The 25,525-nt window shown below is 39.4% G+C and overlaps 1 protein-coding gene across 1 annotated transcript; it reads right to left on the reverse strand.

The window, feature by feature from the left end:
* Positions 1 to 24,365, reverse strand: LOC115587642 (uncharacterized). The gene is made up of 12 exons (XM_030427564.1): positions 24,228 to 24,365; positions 17,995 to 18,041; positions 17,439 to 17,537; positions 16,178 to 16,238; positions 14,329 to 14,442; positions 13,569 to 13,621; positions 13,010 to 13,111; positions 12,085 to 12,145; positions 11,025 to 11,135; positions 8,549 to 8,581; positions 8,086 to 8,307; positions 1 to 805 (listed from the first exon to the last, which is right to left on the reverse strand). Exons 1-12 carry the CDS (start codon positions 24,250 to 24,252, stop codon positions 597 to 599), a joined length of 1,137 nt encoding a protein of 378 aa, XP_030283424.1. The 5' UTR covers positions 24,253 to 24,365; the 3' UTR covers positions 1 to 596.
* Between the last annotated feature and the right edge of the window lie 1,160 nt (positions 24,366 to 25,525).

Raw genomic sequence — 25,525 nt, forward strand, 5'->3', positions numbered from 1 at the left:
TTTGTCTACCAGTGAGCGCTGACACTTTATTGATGCACAAATGAAACACAAAGAAATAATCTGTCTACAGAGAAGATGTGAAAAGCTTTTATCTCTTCAGTCAACATGAAATCTGTTGAATGATGAATCCACACACAGAACAAAGAGTCACACTTTGACTTGTCAATCAAATCTTTAATTAAAGCGTCTGCAGACGAAGAGTTAAAGACAAACTGCAGGACAACTTTTATGATCTGAAACTTTAAAGGCAGCGTCACAATAAAAGCAGATTATTATTATTATTATTATATATTATTAATGTGTGAAAGGAAGCAAACAGACTCAAACAAGCTGTTTCCTGTTTTCCACACAGAAAGTGACTGATGGTTACAGGATGACATCATGATGAAGTTTATACAGCACACATTTCATGAACTTTAGCAGGATCACTTCAGTATTTGACACCAACGATCAACAGGACTGTTTGTTAAGTGATGATTTAATCTGTCAGAGGACGTCACAGACATTTATCTGCCTGCAGTCATTAATAACAGCTGTTCTGTTGTTTGTTGCTTCATATCACGGCATTAAAACCAGAACTAGTCATCAAAACCAGATTATTTACTGAGAGCTTTTAACACTGTTTGTATTTGTTGAACTGCCTCATCATTTCTTGGACACTTCAGTAATCCCGGCTGAGTCTCATGGAAGAGAACATGAACATCCAACACAACGTTCTGATAGGTTTCACTCCACTTTTTGATATCAGTGGAAAAGTCGACACGTCTGGTGTGATGCATCAGCACTAAAATGACACGTTTATCACCTGAAAAGACAAAATATGAGACAAAGTTCAGAGATCAACTTCCTGTGAAAAAGAACGTGCAGAGAACGTTTTACTGAAAACACAAACATTACAGGATTGAACAACACAGGCAGGAACAAGTTAAAGGTCCCATATTAAACTGTTTTTCATCAATTTCACACAGCTGTCAGAGGTCCAACAACTCCATATTCGATATTGTAACAGTCGGAGTTATTCAATGTAGCGCCACTAGGTGGCGCCTCCTTTTGCTAAGTGGATAATGTAACCTGTACCTAGAAGAAGAGTTGATGTGTTTCCGCTCCACCATGCGTCAGCAGTAGCAATGCCGCCAGCAGAGTGAAGACCCTTTTATTTTATTTTATATTGTGATGTATAGGTGTAGGATCCTCGGCCTATGTGTGTCAAGGCATGTATGCGTGTGATAACTAGTGCCGTAGCGACCTGGCTTGGTATGTAAGTTACAGTGGAATAAAAGTATGTGCGGAAATCCCACATGTTGCCTGCCGTGTCGTTTGAGCTAACCGGAGCTACCGCCACTGAAAGAGGACCATAACCTTCCCCTGCACCGACCACGTTACAATATGTATCGCCCCAAACCATCCGTGGTCCTGAATTTCAGCTGTCTAAAAGTCGCTCTATTGAGAGCAGCTGTTCCTGCTGGAACGCTACCGCAGGTCATTCATTCCAACTGCTGTCAGACTATTCAACACCAATAACTCTTAATGTAACACCGTATGCACCTATTTATCTTGCACTAATTTACACTTCTACCTCCGCCATCTTGTGCAATTATCCTGTGCAATAATACTATTTTATATATTGTGTATATATACATATTCATATTAATAGTATGTTTATTTGTAAACACTGTATTTAAACACTGTTTATTTATGCACCCAACCTCAACAAAGGAATACTTTGACACTTTATGTAAAGACTGCAGACAGGCATGACATGAGAGCATGTGAAGGATGTAGAAGAGTTAAAGAAGACACGCTGATTACACTGTTCATGATGGATGTAATTAACTGTACTGCGCAAACAGACAAGAAAACAGAAAAAAATCTAAATAATAGTGAAAGCAGCTGAGAAATATCTGGGAGTTGAGGCCATTGGGTGGGAGGAAGTGGAGGACGTTTTGAAAGGAGGCTCACCCAGTTTGCAGACACTGTCACAGTCATCATTATTGGGTGGTGGATCATCATGGTCATAAGTATATTGCAGTGAAATGCAAGAAGTCTTATAGCTAATGGACAAGAGCTTAAGAAGTCTGTCTCAGGTCTGCAGGATAAACCCAGTATAATTTGTGTTCAAGAAACATGGCTGAGAGTGCAATGGGATTTCATAATACAAGAATACACTGCTATAAGGAATGACAGGAAAATGGGGAAAGGTGGTGGGGTGGCCACTTTTATTAGAAATGGAACAAGGTTCAGTACTGTTCACTTAGGAAGAGAATGTGAGTCCATAACACTAAAGATTTGGACAGGCAAATATGAGCTACCAATAATTAATTACTACAATCAATGCAACAAATTAAGTGTAGATATAGTGACTATGGTGATGGGGAAGTGCAGGGGAAAGTAGTGTGGTGTGGTGATTTTAATGCACATAGCACTCTATGGGGGAGTGACAGAACTGATGCAAATGGCTCAATAGTAGAAGAATTTATAGAAGATAAAGGATTAGTATGTATGAATAACCGGAGGAGAACGACTGTGTATGACTGTGTACAAAATATGGAGAGTGTGATTGATTTAACGATGACGTCAAATGAAATAGCAGGCATCACTGCTTGGAAGATGCTAATTAAGACATGAATGGCTTGCAACGGGAGGAAGGACAGTTAGAGCAGCTAAGCGGGCATGCTGGAGGCAATATTGTAGTGAGATAGGTCAGGAGGTACAATTATCAGATGTTTGGGGAATGATCAGGAAATTGAGTGGAATAAGAAGGAATATAACAATCCCAATACTGACAAGTAGCAGTAGAAAAGTGGTTAGTGGATTAGAAAAGGCGATGCTATTGGCTGAAACACTAATTAATGTTCATTGTTCAGAAAATCTATCAGCAGAGGCTAAGCAGCAAAGGAGCACTATGCTGACACATAATAACAAGAAAAAACCAACAACGGAAGAGAATCTGGATCTTCCATTCAGTATGTATGAGTTAAGGAGGGCCATCCCCAGCACCTGGCAGTCAGCGCCAGGGAAAGATGACATCTGCTACTGTATGTTGGATAACATGGATGACAAGTTAATACAGTGGAGCAGTGGGCAAATAGGTGAGGGTTTAAGCTATCAGTTGCAAAAATTCAAATGATATGTTTTGCTAAACGCCACAATCAATAAAGCGATATGGCGAAACGCTGGAACAAGTTAAAGTCATTCGTTTTTTGGGAGTGCTGTTTGATGAAAAAGCTTACCTGGAGGCAGCACATTGAGAGGACAAAAGATAAATGTAAAAATGTTATTAACCTCTTGAGATGCTTATCAGGTCGTGATTGGGGAGCATCCAGGAAGTCGCTATTGAATATATATAAAACCATAATGAGAGCCAGATTAGATTATGGGAGTGTTGCATATATGTCAGCAGCAGAAAGTCACCTTAGGAAGCTGGATGTGGAGCAGGCTAAAGGACTCAGGATATGTAGTGGGGCATTTAAGACCTCTCCTGTTGCAGCTCTGCAAGTTGAGATGGGGGAAGAACCTCCGAGAATAAGAAGAACCAAGCTCATGCTGGCATACTGGGTGACTGATTATACATTTTGTATATTACTTTTTTCTATTGCTATTTAATATGTCTAGGTTATTCCTCTTATTTTATTGTGTTGTTATTGTCTTTGTGTATAATGCTGCTGCTACACCGGAATTTCTCAGCTTGGGATCAATAAAGTCTATCTATCTATCTATCTATCTATCTATCTATCCTTTAACGAGGATCAGTGTCGAGGCAAAGCCAGCTTTGTACTGACCCTCGTTACTGAAGCAGTCCGATGTGAAGTGGTTAGCACACACATAGAAGCTAACACGAACCGCAGCCGGCACGTTGTCGTTAAAAATGAAACACAACCACGGTCTCTGCCGGTCTGTTGTTCTGTAGCTGGGACAGAATATAGGCACTCATGTTGATTATTACAACCAACAACAGAGTTATTAGCGTGTCTAGCTCTGAGCGACAACGTTGTGAAACACTGCTGTCTCTCTGCTGGACACACCAAACTTCACCTCAGGGATGAACGCCCCCCTCTCTGATATCTCCTATCACCTCAGAGGAGGCGGGGCTATGATAATGACTCCTTCCAGGAGTGTTACCAGTGGGTGGGCTGCAGAGACCATGCAGGAATCACTTGTTTTCATCATTCTGGGAGTTGGCGGGCTCAGAGAGGACCAGCTTATGTAGAGAGCAGAGAAACCTGTTTTTCATAATATGGGACCTTTAATACATACCTCCGTACATTCAAGAGACACAAAATCGTATCTCTTTCTCTCAAAATGACCACGTAACAAACAAAGCTGCGTCGTTTGTGGCTGTTTGCTCAGTAATCTGTCCACACTTGAACCTTAAAGTGACTGAATGTTTCCCTTCAAACATTTATCACCACTTTTTAACAAACAAACTGTATGTTAAAGATATTAAAGAGTGATAGTGTGTAGTGGAGCTGAACACAGAGCTGCTGTGAAGTGACTTGAGGACTCATGTTTGAATCTGCTGCAGTGTTCTTCACTGCTGTCACTGAAGGGTTTGTAAATGTAGAAGTAGAAGAGAAAAGTATCTGAGCTAACTGTGTACATGTTCACTGACTGTACGTACAGCTGCAGAACCAGAACTACAGGCTCAGACAGAACATGAACTCTGGTTCTGAGGTTAGGAAGATGGCGCTAGTGTATGAGGCGGGCCGTCAGCTGCTCCGACTATTGTGTGTGTTTCTGTTGCTCGTAACACTTGTTACACATACTGTCAACACTCTGCTGGTGTATGACCGCCAAATGTTGCTAGATCTGAGAATATCCGCCAAAAATCTGGTCAACTTTGATAGTTATGGACAAAAAACTCTGCCTCCTTTCCTCTCTGGCTTCCCGTCATACCTCTGCCGCACTCCAGCACCACTTCCTCGGCGAAAACGCCACCGCCGCCGGGGCAAATGTAGTGGCTGTCTGGTGAGGCTGAGGACCAGGTTGGTTCGTTCTGATCGAGGAGGATATGGAGCGGGGCGTCGACTTTGTATCGCTGGACCCTGTCACTGCCTGGTTGGTACCCGTGGCGGGCTTGGATGGGTAGTTCCAGCCCGCGGACCCTGCTCTCCCTGTCCCCGCTGGCGTGGAATAAATCTGGGGAATCTGCGGCCTCTGTGTCGGGCCTCCCTGTCAGCTGTTTGCCCTGACCCGCCAGCTCCTGCCAGGTTCAGCCTGGTAAACGCCAGATCGCTGGCGAACAAATCATTTATCCTTAAGGATTTCTTCATATCCCGGAAACTGGATTTCCTTTTTATCTCCGAGACCTGGCTGAGTGTTGGTGAGTCCAGTGTCTTCACCGAACTTTTACCTCCTTCACCAGCTTTGAGCTCAGTCTGTTTGAGCGGGGGCATTCTCACACAGTGCTGTGTGCTGTGATCTACCGGCCTCCCAAATATAACAAAGACTTTTTAACAGATTTTTCGGAGTTCTTGGCTGATATTATGCCCAAATATGACCGGGTCCTTATTGTTGGAGATTGTAATATTCATGTGTGTTGCCCTGAAAACTCCTTAGCGCGAGACTTTTTAAACATCATTGACTCTTTTAATCTCGTGCAGTCTGTACTTGGGCCTACACATGAACGTGGTCACACACTGGATCTTGTTTTATCTTATGGTCTGCCTGTTCTTAACCTGGAGGTCTGTGACGCCTTTTTTCCGGACCATATACCTGTACTGTTTGAAGCTGCTGTTTGCTGTCCCACAGTTAAACCTTGCGCTGCTGCTCGCAGATGTCGAGTTATTAACCCTTCCACTGCTGCTCACTTCTCCGCAGTTTTCAGTGAGAACTGTGTCATTCCTGAGTCTGTGTGTGAGGATACAGAGGCTCTTAACTCATTGCTCTTAACTCAACTGCCATAGACATTGCGGCTCCATTCAAGACCAGGCAGCAGAAAGCTAAATCAGAGCCTTGGCTGAATGAATCAACCCGCAATGCCAGACAGGACTGTCGAAGAGCTGAGCGAAAGTGGATAAAGGACAAATTGCAAGTGTCTTTTCAAATACTTAGGGATTGCTGGCGTCATTATCAATCCACTGTGAAAGAGGCTAAAAGAAAATATTTTTCTGATATTGTTATTTTAAACTGTCATAAGCCTCGTGTGCTGTTTAAAGTGATCAACTCTGTTCTGAAGGCACCACAGACGGGAATTGAGGCCTCCCCTGCACTGTGTGAAAATGTTCTTCACTACTAGATTGATAAAGTCACTTCTACCAGAGCACTTATTTCACCTCCTGCTTCTGATCCTTCGGTGTTTGTCCCCTGCTCTGCTGTGTTGGACACATTTGAGCCTGTGACCCTGCCTGTTGCACAGGAGATTGTGAATCATTTGAAGCCCTCAGGTTCTCCTGATGATACTGTCCCGCCCCGATTATTTAAGGAGGTTTTTCCCACTATTGGGCCATCATGTCTCACAGTTATTAATAGCAGTCTGTCCTCTGGAGTAGTCCCTGTGAATCTTAAACATGCAATTGTGCAGCCTTTACTAAAAAACCTGGACTGGATCCTGCTGTTTTGGCAAATTACAGGCCTATCTCCAAATTGCCTTTCTTCTCTAAAATCTTAGAGAAGATTGTGTATTCTCAGCTCATGGACTTTTTAAATGAAGAAAATATTCTTGAGATTTTCCAATCTGGTTTTAAAACATTGCACAGCACAGAATCAGCGCTTTTAAGAGTTTTTAATGACATCTTTTTAGCTACTGACTCTGGTCACTGTGTTGTCCTTGTACTTTTAGATTTGACTGCAGCATTTGATACAGTGGACCATGAAATCCTGATTGCTCGTTTGGAGCAGTGGGTGGGCATCAGTGGCACAGCACTAGAGTGGTTCAGGTCCTACCTGTCACATTGGACTTTCTCTGTCAGCCTTGATGACTCTGTGTCCTCCACTACTCCTCTCTCACGTGGGGTCCCACAGGGCTCTGTGCTTGGCCCTCTTTTATTTTCTCTCTATCTTTTACCACTTGGCTCCATTCTCAGGAAACATGGCATTTCTTTTCATTGCTATGCGGATGACAGCCAGATTTATGTCCCCCTCAAAAAGGCTGATTCCTACTCCGTTAAACCACTGCTAAAGTGTTTACATGACATTAAAGCTTGGATGTCTTTAAATTTTCTGAATTTTAATGAAGAAAAGACAGAAGTCATGTTCTTTGGTGGCACTTCTGTGACCCTCCCCCAAGTTGATTTGTTTTCTCTGGCACAGTATCACAAGCCAATTGTGAACAATCTGGGTGTAAAAATGGACTCAGTCCTTACATTTGACAGCCAGATTAAAGCTGTGGTGAAATCTAGCTTTTTTCAGTTAAGGCAGCTGGCAAAAATCAAACCAGTCCTTCAGAGACAGCAATTTGAGACAGTAATCCACGCCTTTGTGACCACTAGACTGGATTACTGTAATGCACTATATATGGGGGTTAGCGGGTCCTCTATTGCGCGTCTTCAACTGGTAAAAAATGCTGCTGCACGTCTTTTAACTGTCTTTTTAAATTCTTTTATTTGCTTTTAAAGCCTTGAGTGGCCTTGCCCCACTGTACCTCTCTGAGCTGCTGCACCCCTACATGCTCAGCCGATCTCTCAGGTCAGCTGACCAGCTGCTCCTGACAGTGCCTAAAGCTAGGCTTAAGCTCAGAGCGGACCGAGATGAAAAGCTCCAAAGCTTTGGAATGGTCTGCCGCTGCACATTAGACAGGCCTCTTCTCTGTCTCATTTAAAACTCTTCTTAAAACCCACCTCTTTTCTTTGGCTTTTAACACCACGTAGAGTGTTGATTTTATGTGTTTTTATGTGATTTTATTTGTTTTATGTGTGCACATGCATATTTTTTTAATGTACTTATTCATTTATTTATTTATTTAATCTCTGTTTTATGCTTTTGTGCAGCACTTTGGAAACCTTGTGTTTGTTTAAACTGCTATATAAATAAAGTGAATTGGATTGGATTGAGAGTTGGAGACTATAATCAGAATATAATCTGAACATAATCCCTGTACAGATTAGTCTGATAACAATAAGAGAGAGTAAGAAACAAATCTTTCATTACCTGCTGGAATCTTTCTCATGGCTGCCTCCACATCTGATCCAACACGAGATGTGATTGGACAGAAGACGATGATGATGTCACACTCCTGACAGTCTGTGGTGATCTTCACCTTTGTATGCCATTTCATATTCTTCACTTTTTCCAGTATTTCATCATCAGCACCAAAGGTCTGACCAGTAGTGACTGAGTGGACCTTCACTGTTTGTGATGTAGAGCTCATCCCTGAAAGATGAAATCCTTCATTAGTTCCACAACAGAGACATTTACATCATGACAGCAGCAAAGTGGAGATCACAAACAGAGAGCATCAATTAAAACTGTAATAATTAATAAGTAAAAAATCAGTTAGACCAATATAAATAAACACAACTCCAAACATATTTACACCATCACACAGAGATAAACTAACTGTGAACATTTATTCATAATCACTGAAAGAACCTGGTAGGAACATGACACTCACCTGTGGACCAGGACCACCATGAGGGTTTCTGTCCTAATGAACAATAAAGCAGAATTCAGTCAGATCCAGATTCATATTTGTGTGTAACTGTTACTGAGTTTGATGACACGATTTGTGTCAAATAATAATAACAGAGGAAGTGTTCACATCTTTTATTCAAGTAAAGGTACTAATACTGTGAAAATACTCTGTTACAGGTTCAACATGTGTTATTATCAAAGTGAATTTAAATGATCAGCAGAACTTGTGCAGTAAAATGTGACTGATAAACCTGAACATGTTTTAATACTGAATTATTATTAATGTTGCAGTTAGTGGAGCTGATTCTGACTTCACTTCCTGTTGTGGGTTTAATCTTTAAATGATCATATTTTGTTAACCATCACATGTTTTATAAAAGAAACAGATCCAGGAGTTTTTTCTCACTTACATTAATCCTGAAAGTGTTTTTCCACATTCTAGTTAATAATTGATGGATCATGATGAAAACAATCAGGTGTATTCAGGTGGCTGTTATCTGTGAGTGAGTATATTTGATGCAGGAAACAAAAACCTGGATCCAGTTGATTTCAATATGTTGTGTATGATATTGGATCAGACTGGATTGAGTTAAAGTGAAACTTTCACCAAAATGCAACTGAGGCTTTTTTGTGAATGTACCAGAGTCAAACCTTCATGTAAAAGCATAATTAAGATGAAAGAGGCACTTTTAAGATTTACTGTATTTTCCTTTTCGGGTCAAACTCATTTTCAATTGGAGTGCTACGGGCACTTTTACGATAGCATCAAAATCTCTATTTTTAAAACAGTAAGAAGTCTCGACACAACATGAAACTTTGCTGGTAGCATCACCAGGGTCTCTACACATGAACACGAGCATTGAGAACATTGTTTGTGTACACAGAGTTTACTAAAAAGAAGGTTTTTGAACAACTCACGTTAGCAGTAGCTTGTTCCGCTCGCCGCCGTCCTGCCAGTGGAGAAGTGTCGATCTCAGAATGTGACGTAACCTGGAGGACAGTTAAGGTGGAACTACTGTCTTCCTGCAACAACTATCCACGCGAGATCTCACGTGACTTTTCTGGCTTTTGATTTTAGTATTGTTTCTTATGTGAGGCCCTTTTTCAACTTCAAGGTCAATATTGTTTTTCACTAACGACAAAACAACAAATTATCCTGCATTTATATGGAACTAAGCTTTAGGAGCGTTCCACCTTAACTGTCCTCCAGGTTACGTCACATTCTGAGATCGACACTTCTCCACTGGCAGGACGGCGGCGAGCGGAACAAGCTACTGCTAACGTGAGTTGTTCAAAAACCTTCTTTTTAGTAAACTCTGTGTACACAAACAATGTTCTCAATGCTCGTGTTCATGTGTAGAGACCCTGGTGATACTACCAGCAAAGTTTCATGTTGTGTCGAGACTTCTTACTGTTTTAAACATAGAGATTTTGATGCTATCGTAAAAGTTCCCGTAGCACTCCCATTGAAAATGAGTTTGACCAGAAAATGAAGAACGGTAATCTTAAAAGTGCCTCTTTCATTGTAATTATGTTTTTACATGAGGGTTTGACTCATATACATTCACAAAAAAAGCCTCAGTTGCATTTTGGCGAGAGTTTCACTTTAAAGGGTACTGTTGGGTTCTACTCGTTGCCATTCAGCTGTGTTTTGTATTAATCCTGTCTGTTCAAACAGATCAGAACAAAGACAGAAGTGTGGTTTTACTGCTTTCTGTGGGAGTCCAGATCCTGTTGGTTCCTACGTAACTTGGACCCTGATGCACTTTTCTTGAGAGAACAGCTACATCAGGCTCTACAGCAGGTGATGAAAACAGTCTGGGAGTGTTCTGGACCGGCTCTCTCAGACAGAACTTATTCTGTGTCGTTTGGCCCATAATGTCTGAAACTGCTGCTCTGTCCTTCAGTGTGTTTATTGGGTTTTTATATGTATAAGATCCATTTATCATGTCAGTTCATATTAATATATTATAAGCAACTGCTTATCTGTAATTGATCAGAATGACAATAAAAACAAACTTGAACAAGCTCCAGATATTTTGGACCCTTCCAGCAGAGGGTTTTAATCCATCCTTCCTCCTCCTCCTCCTCCTCCTCATCATCATCATCATCATCATCATCAGTCAGATCAGCCAATTCAGAATCAGTTCATCAAGTGTTTGTGATCAGAATGTGTTGAGGTTTATCAGAAACTAAATCAGGTTATCAGATTCTTTCTTTCAGCAGGTCAGCAGGATAAAACACTTGGTGGTGTCAGAGCTTCTTCCTCTGCCAACATGGAAGAAAAGTCTGACATGATGTTTAAATCCAGATGACAGACTGTGTTAGCTCCCTGACTGCAGCAGGATTATGTTGCTTCCTGTTTCCATGGACAGTAACAGTAGAGACACTACATGTTTCTACATGATGAAGACAGAAAGAAGGAGAAAATATATATGTATACTGTGTTTTATCACCTTGATCAGTGTTCTTGTATCGAGCTTCAACATTTTTAAAGAACTGTAAAAGCTTCTGCGGGTCAACTGATGCATCTCTGATGCACTCCTTCAAACCTTCATCATCTAGATCTGGAGAAGAGACAGTTAAAGTGTTATTTGTTTATCACAGTCACATCTTCTTATATCTGTGATATATTGTTTGATTCATGTTGAGTTATTAGTATTGATTAGGGCTCTGGAGGACCAGACACTGTCAGTGACCACAGCAGATGAGAGGAAAGTCCTGCTGAGAGTGACTCTGAATGAGCTGCTGGTCCAGATAATAAACCTGGATGTGAAGTAAAAGCTGCAGATCAGCCAGCTGATTTTAAACAGCTCAGTCTGACAGCAGACTGTTCCCTCCTGCATCAACACAGGTTCCTACAGATCTGCTGTCTGCAGAGCATCAGTGACATCAGTGAGGTGAGATGCTGCACAGAGCCTAAAGATACTAAAAGACACCCAGACAGTCTGTTCACCTGCTGCCACCTGACAACAGATACACAAGTACCTGCTGCTGCACCACCAGACACACAGCAGCTTCACTCCTCAGGACACCAGACTCTTTACTTCATCATCTGCACTCTGTAACATAGTTTAGTTTTTCTTATGTAGCATAAAGGAATTTACACTCAGCTTCATTTTACAACCCTGCTGTTGTGAAATGACAAATAAATGAACCTTTAATTTGTATCATCCTTTTGTGAAGTGTTCAGAGTTCATCCAGCGTCACACAGACATGTTTTTATTTTTATGATGAAATGATTTACTGAAGTTTCCAGAGTGCAGAAATCAGTCTGAGTCCCAGCAGGAGGATTATTTTCTGTTTGTTCACGATAAATGAATAATAATAATAATAATAATAATAATATAATAATTCGTTTAATAATAATAATTAAACTGGCTTGAACTCCAAACTGTGTTTGAACCAGTGAGACTTCTTTGTTACAGCCCTGATATTTACACACAGTAGTACTGGGGAAAAGATTAGTAGTATAAATAAGAAACATTTATTAAAACAATAAATAATTGTACCTACATTTATATGATTTTGACATCACAGCTCTCAGTTTCTTTAGGATCTCTGGGTCCACATCAACCTGCATCAGAAACACAAAACCTTTAGAAGTGAAAACATGTAACAAGTAAACACACACAGTAGTTCAGTTAATTATAATAATCATTACATTCAGTGGTGGAAAGTAATTAATTACACCAACTCTTTTACTGTACAAATCTGAGGGACTCGAGTATTTCTATTTTCTGCACATATTCAGAGGAAATATTACACTTGACTTGACATGTAGGGACAAACAACTGTTCACCATCACATTCACACCGACGGGCAATTTAGAGCGACAGATTAACCTCAGTTGTGTGTCTCTGGATTGTGGGAGGAAGCCGGAGACAAACCACACAGACACACAACATATCAGTTTAGGTTTTGTTATGTGTCTAATTTGCAGCTGTGTTAAATTGGAAAATGATTTGATGAGTGGTGTGTGTTAATTGAGCACAAATACTGCTTTGTAGACACCAAACAAGTCAGCACATTAAAGTGAAACTCTCGCCAAAAAGCAACCGAGGCTTTATTTGGGACCTTCGTGTAAAAGCATAATTGTGATGAAAGAGGCACTTTTAAGATTTACCGTAGTTTCGGTTTTGGGCACGTTAATTTTGAATGGGAGTGCTAAGGGCAGGATACGCTAGCATCAAAATCGCTATTTTGAGAACACGAAGAAGGCTAGACATAACATGAAACTTTGCTTGCATATCCTGCCCCATGCACTCCTGTTCAAAATTAACGTGCCCAAAATTGAAACTACGGTAAATCTTAAAAGTGCCTCTTTCGTCATAATTATGCTTTTACACGAAGGTTTGACTCATATTCAATCCCAAATAAAGCCTCGGTTTCTTTTTGGCGAGAGTTTCGCTTTAAGCACACAGTCAGTCTGCAGTCTTACCTGTTCAGGATGGACCTCCACTGCCTCCTCACCAGCCACGTCTACTGTGTCTCTCCCAGAGGAACGGCTCTCTGGACTCTCCCCTGACTCTGAGTCTGCATCCTGTAGAGAGAGGAGACAGAAACAGAGAGCTTCCAGCAGATACAAGGTTTGTGTATGTGTTGTGTAAGTGTGTGTTAGAAACACATCAAACAGTTTAAATGTATATTAATGTAATATTCACTAACTATCTGAACTCATCTTAATGCTGATTGTTCTGTTCCAGGTCAACTATGTCTTTGACTTTGTCAACAATAACAATGAAGTTATGAGACCAATGGAACAAAAGTGGAGACATTTAGTTCATTTTAATAGTTTGAATGTTTGACAATAATCTATTTTCCTTTAATATTCTTTATAGTGATAAATGAATATTTCAAAGTGAACATGTAGCTGCCACTGACAGATAAATGTTCAACTCCAGCAACAACACTTTCTTTGTTGTTGTCACTTATCTGAACATATGAATGAAGATATTGCTGGTGAATAAAGACAGAGACTCTGCAGGATGTTAACTCACCTGTTGGGTTGTGTCTTCTTCCATTTGATCGTCTGATGAGTCGTTACCTTCACCTGTGGACACAGGTGTGATGTGTTGATTAACAATATGTTTAATCATATTCAGGAAATGATTAAAACAACTAAATGTGTTTTTCACATCATTCTGTGATTTTAACAGAATCTATGTTGACTTCTTTTCCTTCATTATCCAAGTTAAAGTGCAGATGTCCTGTGTGTGTTTAATGAGTGCAGCAGTGTTTCACAGCTGAGTGTCTCTACTTTAATACACACAGTGCTGTGGAGACACTGTTTGAATGGAGCACACTGGAAACATCTGGATCTAAAGCTGATCAGGAATCAGTGTTCTGGAGTTGTTGCTCCTGACTGAGAGGTTCTGCTTTATCACACTGACACACACACACACACACACACACAGTGAGAGTTTGTGGATTTCTTATAAGTCCTGAAGTTCATAAAGTGGGAGGATCATTTCTGTAAAGAGTCTCTTCTGTTTGCAGATGGACAACAGGAAGTAAGTTTTTTTTGTTTGTTTTTTTTTTCAGCTGAAGAGAGTGACACAAAACAGAGAGAGAGAGGGGGAGTGACATGCAGCAAAGGGACCCAGGTCCAACAGGTCAGGAGTTGGACCCGGGTCCGCTGCAGAGCCTCAGTACATGGGACGCCCGCTGGTAAGATGCAAAATTAACTGCATGAATCGAAAATCTAAACATAATGTAAATATAAAGCAGAAAATATATATGATTACTGTGTATGATCACCTTTCTCAGTGTTCTCGTGTAGAGCTGCAACATCTTTAAAGAAGTTTAAAAGCTTCTTCAGGTCAATTGACGTCTTGTTGATGCACTTCTTCAAACCTTCATCATCTACAGGATCTGGAGAAGAGACAGTTCATCACAGTCACATCTTCTTATATCTGTAATATATTGTTAGATGTTATTAGTATTTATTAGGGCTGTAACAGTACAGTGGTGATGGTCTGGTGGACACAGCAACATGTGCTGAGGTCAGCATAAAGTGTGAATTAAACAATAGTACTGAAGACCTGCCTGAGTCCTGTAAGTACATCAGATATCTGGAATGACTTGTGTTCACAGTCAACAGAGGCAGATTTGTTGATAAAACAGAACCAGTGCCAGATTATATTACTGAGTAGAGAAAAAAAGACACTCTTTTTTATAAATGATTCTATTCTTTATGAATATTTTGAGTTGTATATGTTTTCTTCTTCATTATTCTGCTGACAGTAAACAAACAGACCCATATTGTGTTTCTTATAACTGTAAACATGTTGTTCACTTTGCTCTGCTGGTTTCTCCTCTGTGACCTGTGTAGTGATCCAGTCCAGCACTGGTTTGGAGTCACTGGTCACATGACATGGACAATAACAATAACCATCAAAATAAATATGATACATTAAATCAGTTAAGTATTTTTGTCATCATAATATTTACCGATATCCAGTGTTGGGCAAGCTACTGTACAAGTGTAGCTTGTAAAACTACATGTAGTTCAGCCTCAGGTGACAAGGAAACATACAGAGACTCAGAGCAAGACTGAGAGCTGATATCAGTGAGACAAAGAGGAAACATCAGCAGCTGGAGAGACCTCAACTCCAACAGCACCACAGATATGTGGCAGGAGATTCAAAATGTCACATTCTACAGAAACAGAGGAGCCTCCATCATGTGTGAGGACACACTGCCTGATGAGCTGAACACTTCTTATCCTCACTCTGATCTCCTCAACAAGACTGAGCTGTGAAGTCTGCTTCTCCTCCAGAGGACCAGACACAGTCAGTGACCACAGCAGATGTGAGGAAAGTCCTGCTGAGAGTGACTCTGAATGAGCTGCTGGTCCAGATAATAAACCTGGATGTGAAGTAAAAGCTGCAGATCAGCCAGCTGATTTTAAACAGCTCAGTCTGACAGCAGACTGTTCCCTCCTGCATCAACACAGGTTCCTACAGATCTGCTGTCTGCAGAGCATCAGTGACATCAGTGAGGTGAGATGCTGCACAGAGCCTAAAGATACTAAAAGACACCCAGACAGTCTGTTCACCTGCTGCCACCTGACAACAGATACACAAGTACCTGCTGCTGCACCACCAGACACACAGCAGCTTCACTCCTCAGGACACCAGACTCTTTACTTCACCATCTGCTCTCTGTAACATAGTTTAGTTTTTCTTATGTAGCATAAAGGAATTTACACTCAGCTTCATTTTACAACCCTGCTATTGTGAAATGACAAATAAATGAACCTTTAATGTGTATCATCCTTTTGTGAAGTGTTCAGTGTTCATCCAGCGTCACACGGACATGTTTTTATTTTCATGATGAAAATGATTTACTGAAGTTTCCAGAGTGCAGAAATCAGTCTGAGTCCCAGCAGGAGGATTATTTTCTGTTTGTTCAGAATAAATGAAATGATTCTTTATACATTTAGTTTTTGTGAAACATAATTAAACTGAGCTTTAACTCCAAACTGTGTTTGAACCAGTGAGACTTCTTTGTTACAGCCCTGATATTTACACACAGCAGTACTGGGGGAAAAGATTAGTAATTTAAGTAAAAAACATTTATTAAAACTATAAATAATTGTACCTACATTTATATGATGTTGAATACACAGCTCTCAGCTCCTTTAGGATCTCTGGGTCCACATCGACCTGCATCAGAAACACAAAACCTTTAGAAGTGAAAACATGTAACAAGTAAACACACAAAGTAGTTCAGTTAATTATAATAATCATTACATTCAGTGGTGGAAAGTAATTAATTACATTAACTCTTGTACTGTACATATCTGAGATACTTTCACTTTACTCGATTATTTCCATGTTCTGGACATATTCAGAGGAAATATTAAACTTTTAAAGTCACCAGTTCATCACAGACATGTAGAAACAAACAACCATTCACCATCACATTCACACCTGCAGACTGTTCAGAGCGACAGATTAACCTCAGTTGTTTGTCTCTGGATTGTGGCAAGAAGCCTGAGACAAACCACACAGACACCGTGAGAACATGCAGTCTCTTCTGTTACAGCAGAGACACATATTATAATAGTGTTGTGTGTGTGAGAGAGTAAACACCTACTTTGCTGGGACAAACAGTTAAAATGTTTTTCTTTTTACACAAAAAGAAATACATCTATGTAAAATGTTTGCTGAATTAACAAATGTAAGCCTAAATAAATATAAATGTGTTGTAGACAGCATTTCACGAAGTTTATTCAGTTCTTCTAATGAAAAAGTCTTAAATTGAGAGTTTGTAGGGAGTCTGGTGACTTTCTACACTTTGTTCTTCCCCCAAAGACGTAACCTGCTGCTTAAAATGTACTCAGTTTGAATAATTTCAGTCAGTATGTAAATTAATTTGCTGTAAATGTTGAAATCAGTTGAAACAGTGTGTTCAAACAGCTGATGGGAGGCGAGAACTAAAAACATGCAAACCAGACCACTCTTAGCAATGCTGCAACAAACCATCACTTCTTACAAGGAAGGAAAACTCTTCACATAGTTCATTCAGTGCTGAATTTACAAGTGCTTGTTAAGTTTCTCCCAAACTCTTTGTAAGGGAGTCTGGTGATATTGCTGTAACTGGTGAATGCACCTCATGTGGTCATTGTCCATGACTTTTACACACACACACGCACGCACGCACTGTTTGTGTGTCTGTTTTATCTCATGATTTATTGTTTGTTCTTTTTACTGTTTTATATGGTTGTATTTTTTTCAGCATTATCATATGTCAGTTTCATAAAATATATTATAAGTAACTGCTTATCTGTAATTGATCAGTAGGACAATATCAACAAACTTGAACAACCTCCAAATATTTTGTCTACCTGTCTGCAGTCTGACCTGTTCAGGCAGGACCTCAGCTGGCTCCTCACCAACCTCTACTTTGGGTATAAAGGAGGAACCACACGTTGGACACTTCACTGAGTGTGAGTCTGCATCCTGTAGAGAGAGGAGACAGAAACAGAGAGCTTCCAGCAGATACAAGGTTTGTGTATGTGTTGTGTAAGTGTGTGTTAGAAACACATCAAACAGTTTAAATGTATATTAATGTAATATTCACTAACTATCTGAACTCATCTTAATGCTGATTGTTCTGTTCCAGGTCAACTATGTCTTTGACTTTGTCAACAATAACAATGAAGTTATGAGACCAATGGAACAAAAGTGGAGACATTTAGTTCATTTGAATAGTTTGAATGTTTGACAATAATCTATTTTCCTTTAATATTCTTTATAGTGATAAATGAATATTTCAAAGTGAACATGTAGCTGCCACTGACAGATAAATGTTCAACTCCAGCAACAACACTTTCTTTGTTGTTGTCACTTATCTGAACATATGAATGAAGATATTGCTGGTGAATAAAGACAGAGACTCTGCAGGATGTTAACTCACCTGTTGGGTTGTGTCTTCTTCATCACCATCAACAGAGCTACCTTTCTCTGTGGACACAGGTGTGATATGTTGATTAACAATATGTTTAATCATATTCAATTAAATGTGTTTTTCACATCATTCTGTGATTTTAACAGAATCTATTTTGACTTCTTTTTTCTTCATTATCCAAGTTAAAATGCAGATTTCCTGTGTGTGTTTAATGAGTGGAGCAGTGTCAGTGCTGGAGGCGTTTTGTTACACAACATTTCTTTGGCCTTCGACTCTTTCCATGTTTTTCAACATAGAAACTTTATATAACTTATATTATCAACATATTCAGCTCAATAAGAACATTATTTACTACTCCTTTAATAAAAAAAAAAACATGAATATTAATAAAAGCCAAAGGACAGAATTTTAAAAAGTCCCACTTTTTCATTTTCTATACATTTTCGCCTTTTATTTAATCATTCATGCTTTCAGCTAAAATGTTCCATTCAAACTTTGAAACATTTCATATCATCACATCACACATATCAGGTACTCGTACATCCCAATACAACTTTTCTTTGAAGCTTAGTTGTATCTTATTTATAATGGAACTTTATTAGAAATCTTTTCTTAACTGCTACACTTGACACACTTTTTACAAATCACACACAAGCATTTCACAGTGTGCTCACCAGGACAAGTGTTCGCAGTTACCGTACTGAGAAGCATGATTATGAGAGGTGAAGCTCAGCTGTTATTAATATTTGCTGTGTCTCAGTTCAGGGTCTGCATCCTCTGAAGGACTCGGCGTTTGTGGTGTTTGAAGGCGAGTCCTTCAGAGAGACCTTGTTAACCTCGTCAGCCGTTGTTAAATGTGACGGTCTAGCCTCTGGAGCATTTCCTGGTTGTGTCACCAGATGTTTTACCCTTACGTCATGATTTCTGCAGCCCAGGCCCGCGAAAGTGACGATCTACACCACGTGATGTCACCATTTTCTTTCTTTCTTTCTTTCTTCTTTTTCGGTGCGCAAAGAATCTTGGAATATGTGAGGCCACCAAGTTGTGTTCCAACAAAAACAACTTAGGCCTATATCTGATGTGAGTAGATATTACAGATCCAAACAAAATATCCACAGGGAGACGAGGACCTTCTGATTTTGATTTATTTTAGACTCTTTGTTTGTTTTTCATTAAAAGAAGATGGGTCCTCTCTGTGATGTAATAACAAAATATGTTACCGAACAAAATGTCAAATCTAAGTGATTCCAGAATGTTACCATTTGTTATTACTATGGCTGTCAAACGATACATTTTTTTCACCGCGAATAATCGCATTTTGTCCATTGTTAACTCGCGATTAATTGCAAATGAATCACAATTTTTTGGCACATTTTTTTCTGTTCTAAATGTACCTTAATGTATTTTTTTCATGCTCTTTTTTTCAACATAAGAAAGGGCAAATATGCTTGCTTTATGAAAATGTTTATGTTTATTCAACACCACAAAACACTATTGTTTTTACCTAACGCCAACCCTGCTTCTTCTTCTTCTTCTGATTACCTTTCTTAGGCTGAATCCCATTTCACCACTTGGCCCTACCCCGACCTTTTGCTCGTTCACGTGTAGGGGTGGGGGTGTCCCAATTCCCATTAGGACAGAGGGTTAGGTGGAAGTGATAGGGCTATATACCCCTTCAAACGGAGATTTTCCAGAGGCACACTCCAAACGGAGGGCTACGACAGATTTCCCAGAACTTTCTCCATTAATAAAGTTTTAAATTTTACGAAAACCGTTGTATTGTTTAGTTTAACGTTGTTTCAATGTGTAATGGTCCTTTTCTTCATAAAATGCACACGAAAAAAAATCGCCAGTAGTTGAGGCTTCAGGTTAACCTTACCAGGCTGAACGCTACTAGCCTTGATAGTATCAGCCCTGATAATCTACAGTGATAACGTTATCAATACAAACTTCGGCAACCTCGCTGCTAGTATTCAGTTACATTGATAGCATTATGGGATGGAATGTCATGCACAAATCAGGTGTAACCTTAACATTAGCCTGTGCAGTGTATGCATGAATTTGAAGTTGTGAACGAATTGCGAGTGACTGATGACGCGATTGTCGAAGGGGTGTCCCAATTCGGAGGGGTTGACTTTCAGCCCTTTGCCCCTTGGCACTCAGTTTCAAGGGGCAAAGGGCAAGGGGTAGGGGTAGGAAAGAGAAATGGGATTGGGCCTTATTCTTCTGCCACACTCTGGATCATACGAAGCCCCTTAAGGGACATGGGGGAAAAAAAAAATTATGGGTAAAAAAAAAGAAAAAAAGTCATTTTTGCGAGACCTCAGAAAGGTTTTTGCTGACAGGAACAGGAACTCAAAATAATGACTGTATTTCCAGCTAGAAAGCGCCTCTCTCTCCTCCGTCCATTGTTGTTTGTGTTTGTGTCGCTGCGTGGTGTTACACGTGAGCTGTGCTCGTGCTGAAAACGTGACTTGTGGCACACGTGACATCACTCCCCGAGTCAAGAAGAAAGCAGAACTATATATTTTTACTAAGGAAAATGACAAAAATAATAAGTAACTTTAATCTGATTACTGGTTTGTAAATATTGACGTGTTAGATTACTCGTTACTGAAAAAAATGGTCAGATACCGGCATCACTGCGCAGATAGTCTTTTTTTAACAGGTCCGGGGAAATTTCGAAAATTTGGTAAATTGGGCTGTTTAAAGATGCAATTTCAACATAGTTTGAGAAGGAAAGGAAGGCCAATCGTTGGGTCCTCATCGTCATATTTTAATCACAAATTAAGCTAATTTTCCCTCACTATAGGCCTACTGAGTATTTTGTATATATTACAGCCTATAATAAGACCTGCGCTGTGTGCATAGGCTATAAGAGCAGGTAGAACATTCCTTATTATAATTTCTTGGCTTCATTATCTGCATCAGGCCTACATGAGGCTTTGTAGGTATTAAGAGACAAATATCGTCATTTAACATCGTCAATAAACCCACAAACGTAATAAAAATCTGCAGCATTTAATGTTATAAACCCACAAATGTAATACATTTTCCACAAACGTAAGAGCCACTGCCTACTGCAAACGTAACATGCTATTTCCTACACATGTAATAACTGTTACGTTTGCAATGATTTATTTGTGGGGACGTGAAAATCTTTATTGTAATAACTTCCCACAAATGTAATAATACAATGAATAATGGTCGGGGTTGTTGTTGTTTGTTTGTTTGCCTATACACCCACTAATACTACTGACCGTGGGCGCAAAATCCAGCTGCTGACTCTCCGCTGTCACACAGCGGATCCCCCTGTGACCAAAGTGTCACCTGGACTTCAGAAGGTCAGAATTCAAAACTACTTGAACAGCCGTAAGCGGTCATTTGGACCGCTAGATTTAAACTCTATAATCTGTCATGTAAATACCCAACTGAGTGATGAATGCATTCATTGTGTCATGATATTTAAAAAAACAAACAAAAACGAAATAACCCCAAAATGAACATGTTAACAAGTTTAATTATACATTTATCTATATTCACATCATCGCACATAGTAAACTGTAATCATTGCATATTTACACAAGATTATAATAGAGAAAACTCATGGAAAATTAACAATTAAAAGCAACGTACTTGACTATTAAACATTTTATTTTAACACTTAATATATAATGTTGAGCTTAGCAGCATCACCAGCACCGAACTCGGGGGAATAAGTTGACGGAAGAAGAAACCGTCTTTAGCCTTTAGCTTCTTTATTTGAGACAAAACAGTCTATGTTGTCTTGACAATGTAGGAATGAACTCTGAACTCAATGACGCTGCATGAGCCCTTATCTTGTTGAGCTTGCGCCACACTGTGGTGAACATCAAATACTGCACCTCAGTAAAACAATTCACAATCACTGAGTACACACAAAAGAATGTCTCTTAACATATAATAAAACAATAATAGTAATAATAATCGAAAAAGCTGGAAACGAGCTGATCTAAAACAAACAAAGAGCCGTTGTGATCACTGGTCACAGTCTGCAGATTACCTCCGCTCTCGTACAGTTACCACACACGGGCTTGTGGCATTTAAAGTGTCCGGTGTTTGGTTCCGTTTGCAGCTCTTTTGGACCGGCACTGCCTCCGTGTCTGTGTCAGCGAAGATGGCCAGTGGCGGTCTTCTATAACATCCTCCTCGACCTGGCTGGGATCAATGTCCGCATCTTATTCAAGGAGTGCTCAAAGTGATCTAACCGGCTCTTTTGTTTGTTTGTTTGTTTGTTTTAGATCAGCTCGTTTCCAGCTTTTTCGATTATCATTATTTATTTTATTATATATTAAGTGTTAAAATAGAATGCTTCATAATCAAATAAGTTACTTTTTTTTTTTTTTGCACTCTGGCACTTTGTATGATACTGACGTGCATATCTATTGTATGTGATTGTGTGTAACTGTATGTTCTGTGTTACTTGTGGCTGCAGCATGGGCAAATGGCCCAGAACAAATTTCCCACACTGTGGGACAATAAAGTTCATCTAAAGTTCATCTTGAATCTTGAAGTTACTTTTAATTGTTTTTTCTTGTTCTGGATTTTCTCTATTAAAACCTTGTGTACATAGCAATAATTACGTTTTACTATGATATCGATAAATGTATAGGCTAATTAAACTTGTTAAAATGTACACTTTATTATTATTTCGTTTTTTTTTTTTTTTTTTTTTTTTTTAAATATCATGACACAATGAATGCATTCATCACTCAGTTGGGTATTTATATGAGACATTATAGGGTTTAAATCCAGCGGTCCAAATGACCGCTTACGGCCGTTCCCTGCGCACTCGCCCGGCTGCCGGCTGCGCATAGAGATCGATGTTGTCCGTCGAGCTCGGAGGACGGGGTTTTTGGTGCTTGTAGCTCGTAGTCTATGCTATTATGGTGGGACAGAGGCATCATTTGTGTTTGAAAAACGTTTCACTTCAGATTTAATGATCCCGGAAATTCGAATCTGTGAATATCTTTCCAACTTTACCGAACGACCAGCAAAGTGTGACAGCTTTTGCAAGATCCCCCCCCCCCCATGTCCCTTAAGGTGCCCCGTAGGATCAAGACTACAGGTGCCACCGACGGCCGTAAGTCAAACAATTGCGCGTTTCTTTTTTTTTCTTTTTTAAATAATGAGCGTCAATCGCGCCTTAAAAAATGAACGGCGTTAAGAGGATTTTGTCTTAACGCGTTATTAACGCGTTAACTTTGACAGCCCTATAGTTATTACCATTACACACACACACACACACACACACACACACACACACCATTTGCTGCACCATCAGATGTGATGTGAATCAGCCTATCAGCTCCTTTAGCAGTGTGAAAATCACGATTCGGTGATTTTAAGATTGTCAGGTTATTAATAATCTGTACAGGAGTGGTTAGATCACACATATTCTTTTACCGTAATTACGGCAAAGTTAATACTTTGATTAATCACGACAGAATCATCACCTTCTGACAGTGACTCAGGTGTGACACTTCCCCTTTTCAACTGAACATTGTTGTTGTCACTTCCTCCTGGTCTCAGCTCAGCACAGCTTCTCTATTGATTTAACATTTCCTTCATTAAGCTCCTAAACTTCAACACATCCATTTCAATCACAGCTAAACATTGCACGTTCTTTACTGTAAGTACAGCAAAGTTATTACTTATATTATTATTGTAATCATGACAGAACCATCACATGTTTAATACAATGCAGTAGGCAGAGCTTTTATATATTTCAGAATCATTTCAGGACTATGTATAATGTGCGTTACTTGTATTTGTGTTTGGAAGGAGTAAATGGATCTCAACTTTTCTGACAGAGTGTATCTGACCTCCACATAAAACAGTCTGTTTAGTCCCTGATCACATTCAAACATTAATCTCAGTTCTGTTTTCTGTATGTATGACTTAAAGTGCACATTTTTAGGACTGTGTTCAAATTAGTAAGCAGTGCATCAGAATATCTTTACTTTAAGACAGTAATGTTTCCTTTAATATTTAGTATAATGTCCTGCAGTATTGTCTATAATATAGACACAAAGGATGCCAGTGTGAATCTGTAGTTGCAGGACAGGTTGTACTGGATTTACACTCTCATTCTGAAATTGGAGTAAAACCTTGTGATGAAATAATGTAGATGACTCTAACATGCTAATGTTAATGAATCAAAAACCTTTGTTACTTAATAATATGAGGAGAAAAATTCTTACCAGCAGCTCCGCGTTGCTCAGCCATCGTTCAGCTGTTGTAGATCTGCAGGAAACAGACGGAAGAGACTCTTTATAATTAGGACCCTCCCCTTTCACTTCTTACAAACTGTCACTGTGTACTGTGCACATACATGCAACACCACAGTGACAGTTTATAAGAAGTCGGTGGATTTCTTATAAATCACGTGGTTCATGAGAGGGCGGATCATTTGTACAAGCTCTAACGTCACCGTATATAAAGAGTCTTTACTTTCTGTTTGCTGCAGATCTACAGCAGCTACACGTTCTCCAGACGATCCAGACACACTGGTAAGGATGTTCTGCTTTTTATATTACATTTTTATATTAAAAACAGATGCTCGTCATTTATAAACTGAAATGTTACATGTTGTTTTCAGAGGGTATCAATACATTGGAAATTTAAACGATGTAATGAATGTTAGTTTAAAAGTGAAGTTTGACAGGAAGGTTTTCAATATTGTCTTGAGGCTCTCTTCGTCTTTTAAAACCAATATAACCAGTTTAAATTCCTGCTGATCACATTGTTAAGTTCCCTCTACATAGACAGTGATAACATGGATGTAGATCTCTGTAGAGGCCCTGTTACATTTTTCACCACCGTCCCTCAGAGTCTTCCACTGTGACTGAGTGAACTAATCATTCTGTTATATAAGATATTTAAACATCTATCAGGTGTGGTTCATGTTGTACATCATGTTCTTCATATGTTTCTCTGTCTGCAGTCTGAATCATGGGGGGATGGTTTTCTACTCCTGGTAAGATGTTCAATTAACTGCAGCACGCAGTCCAAAGATCCAAAATCTAAACATAGTTTAGTGCAGTATATATAAAATGCAGATTTACAATGATGCTGATGGTTTGAATGTTATACATGCAATCTTTATTCAATGTGGTTAATTCACTAAAATCTGTTTCTTTTAAACAATCATTAAAGTAAATCATAAATTTGCTTCTCATTTTGTCACTAAAGGAAACACATAGATTTACTTCAGACACACTCACACCGAGCTGTAAATCATTATTCATCATGAAACATTTTCTTTGATCTTCTGACATGTCATTTCTATAAATGTCATGATGGCAACAAGAGGCTCATGAAAGGGGAGGGCAGCATGTAGATCAGTCTATCAGAGCTGATCAGCTGTTCAAACTGCTTCAGAGACTTATTGGATCTTTAAATCTGGTTCTATCATATCCAGGTCTGACTAAGGAAATACACTTCAGACCTTTTTTAAATACTGACTTTACTCTCTCATGTTTGATGAGTTTGGTTATAC

Source organism: Sparus aurata, chromosome 9, assembly GCF_900880675.1.
Source record: "Sparus aurata chromosome 9, fSpaAur1.1, whole genome shotgun sequence".
NCBI lineage: Eukaryota > Metazoa > Chordata > Actinopteri > Spariformes > Sparidae > Sparus > Sparus aurata.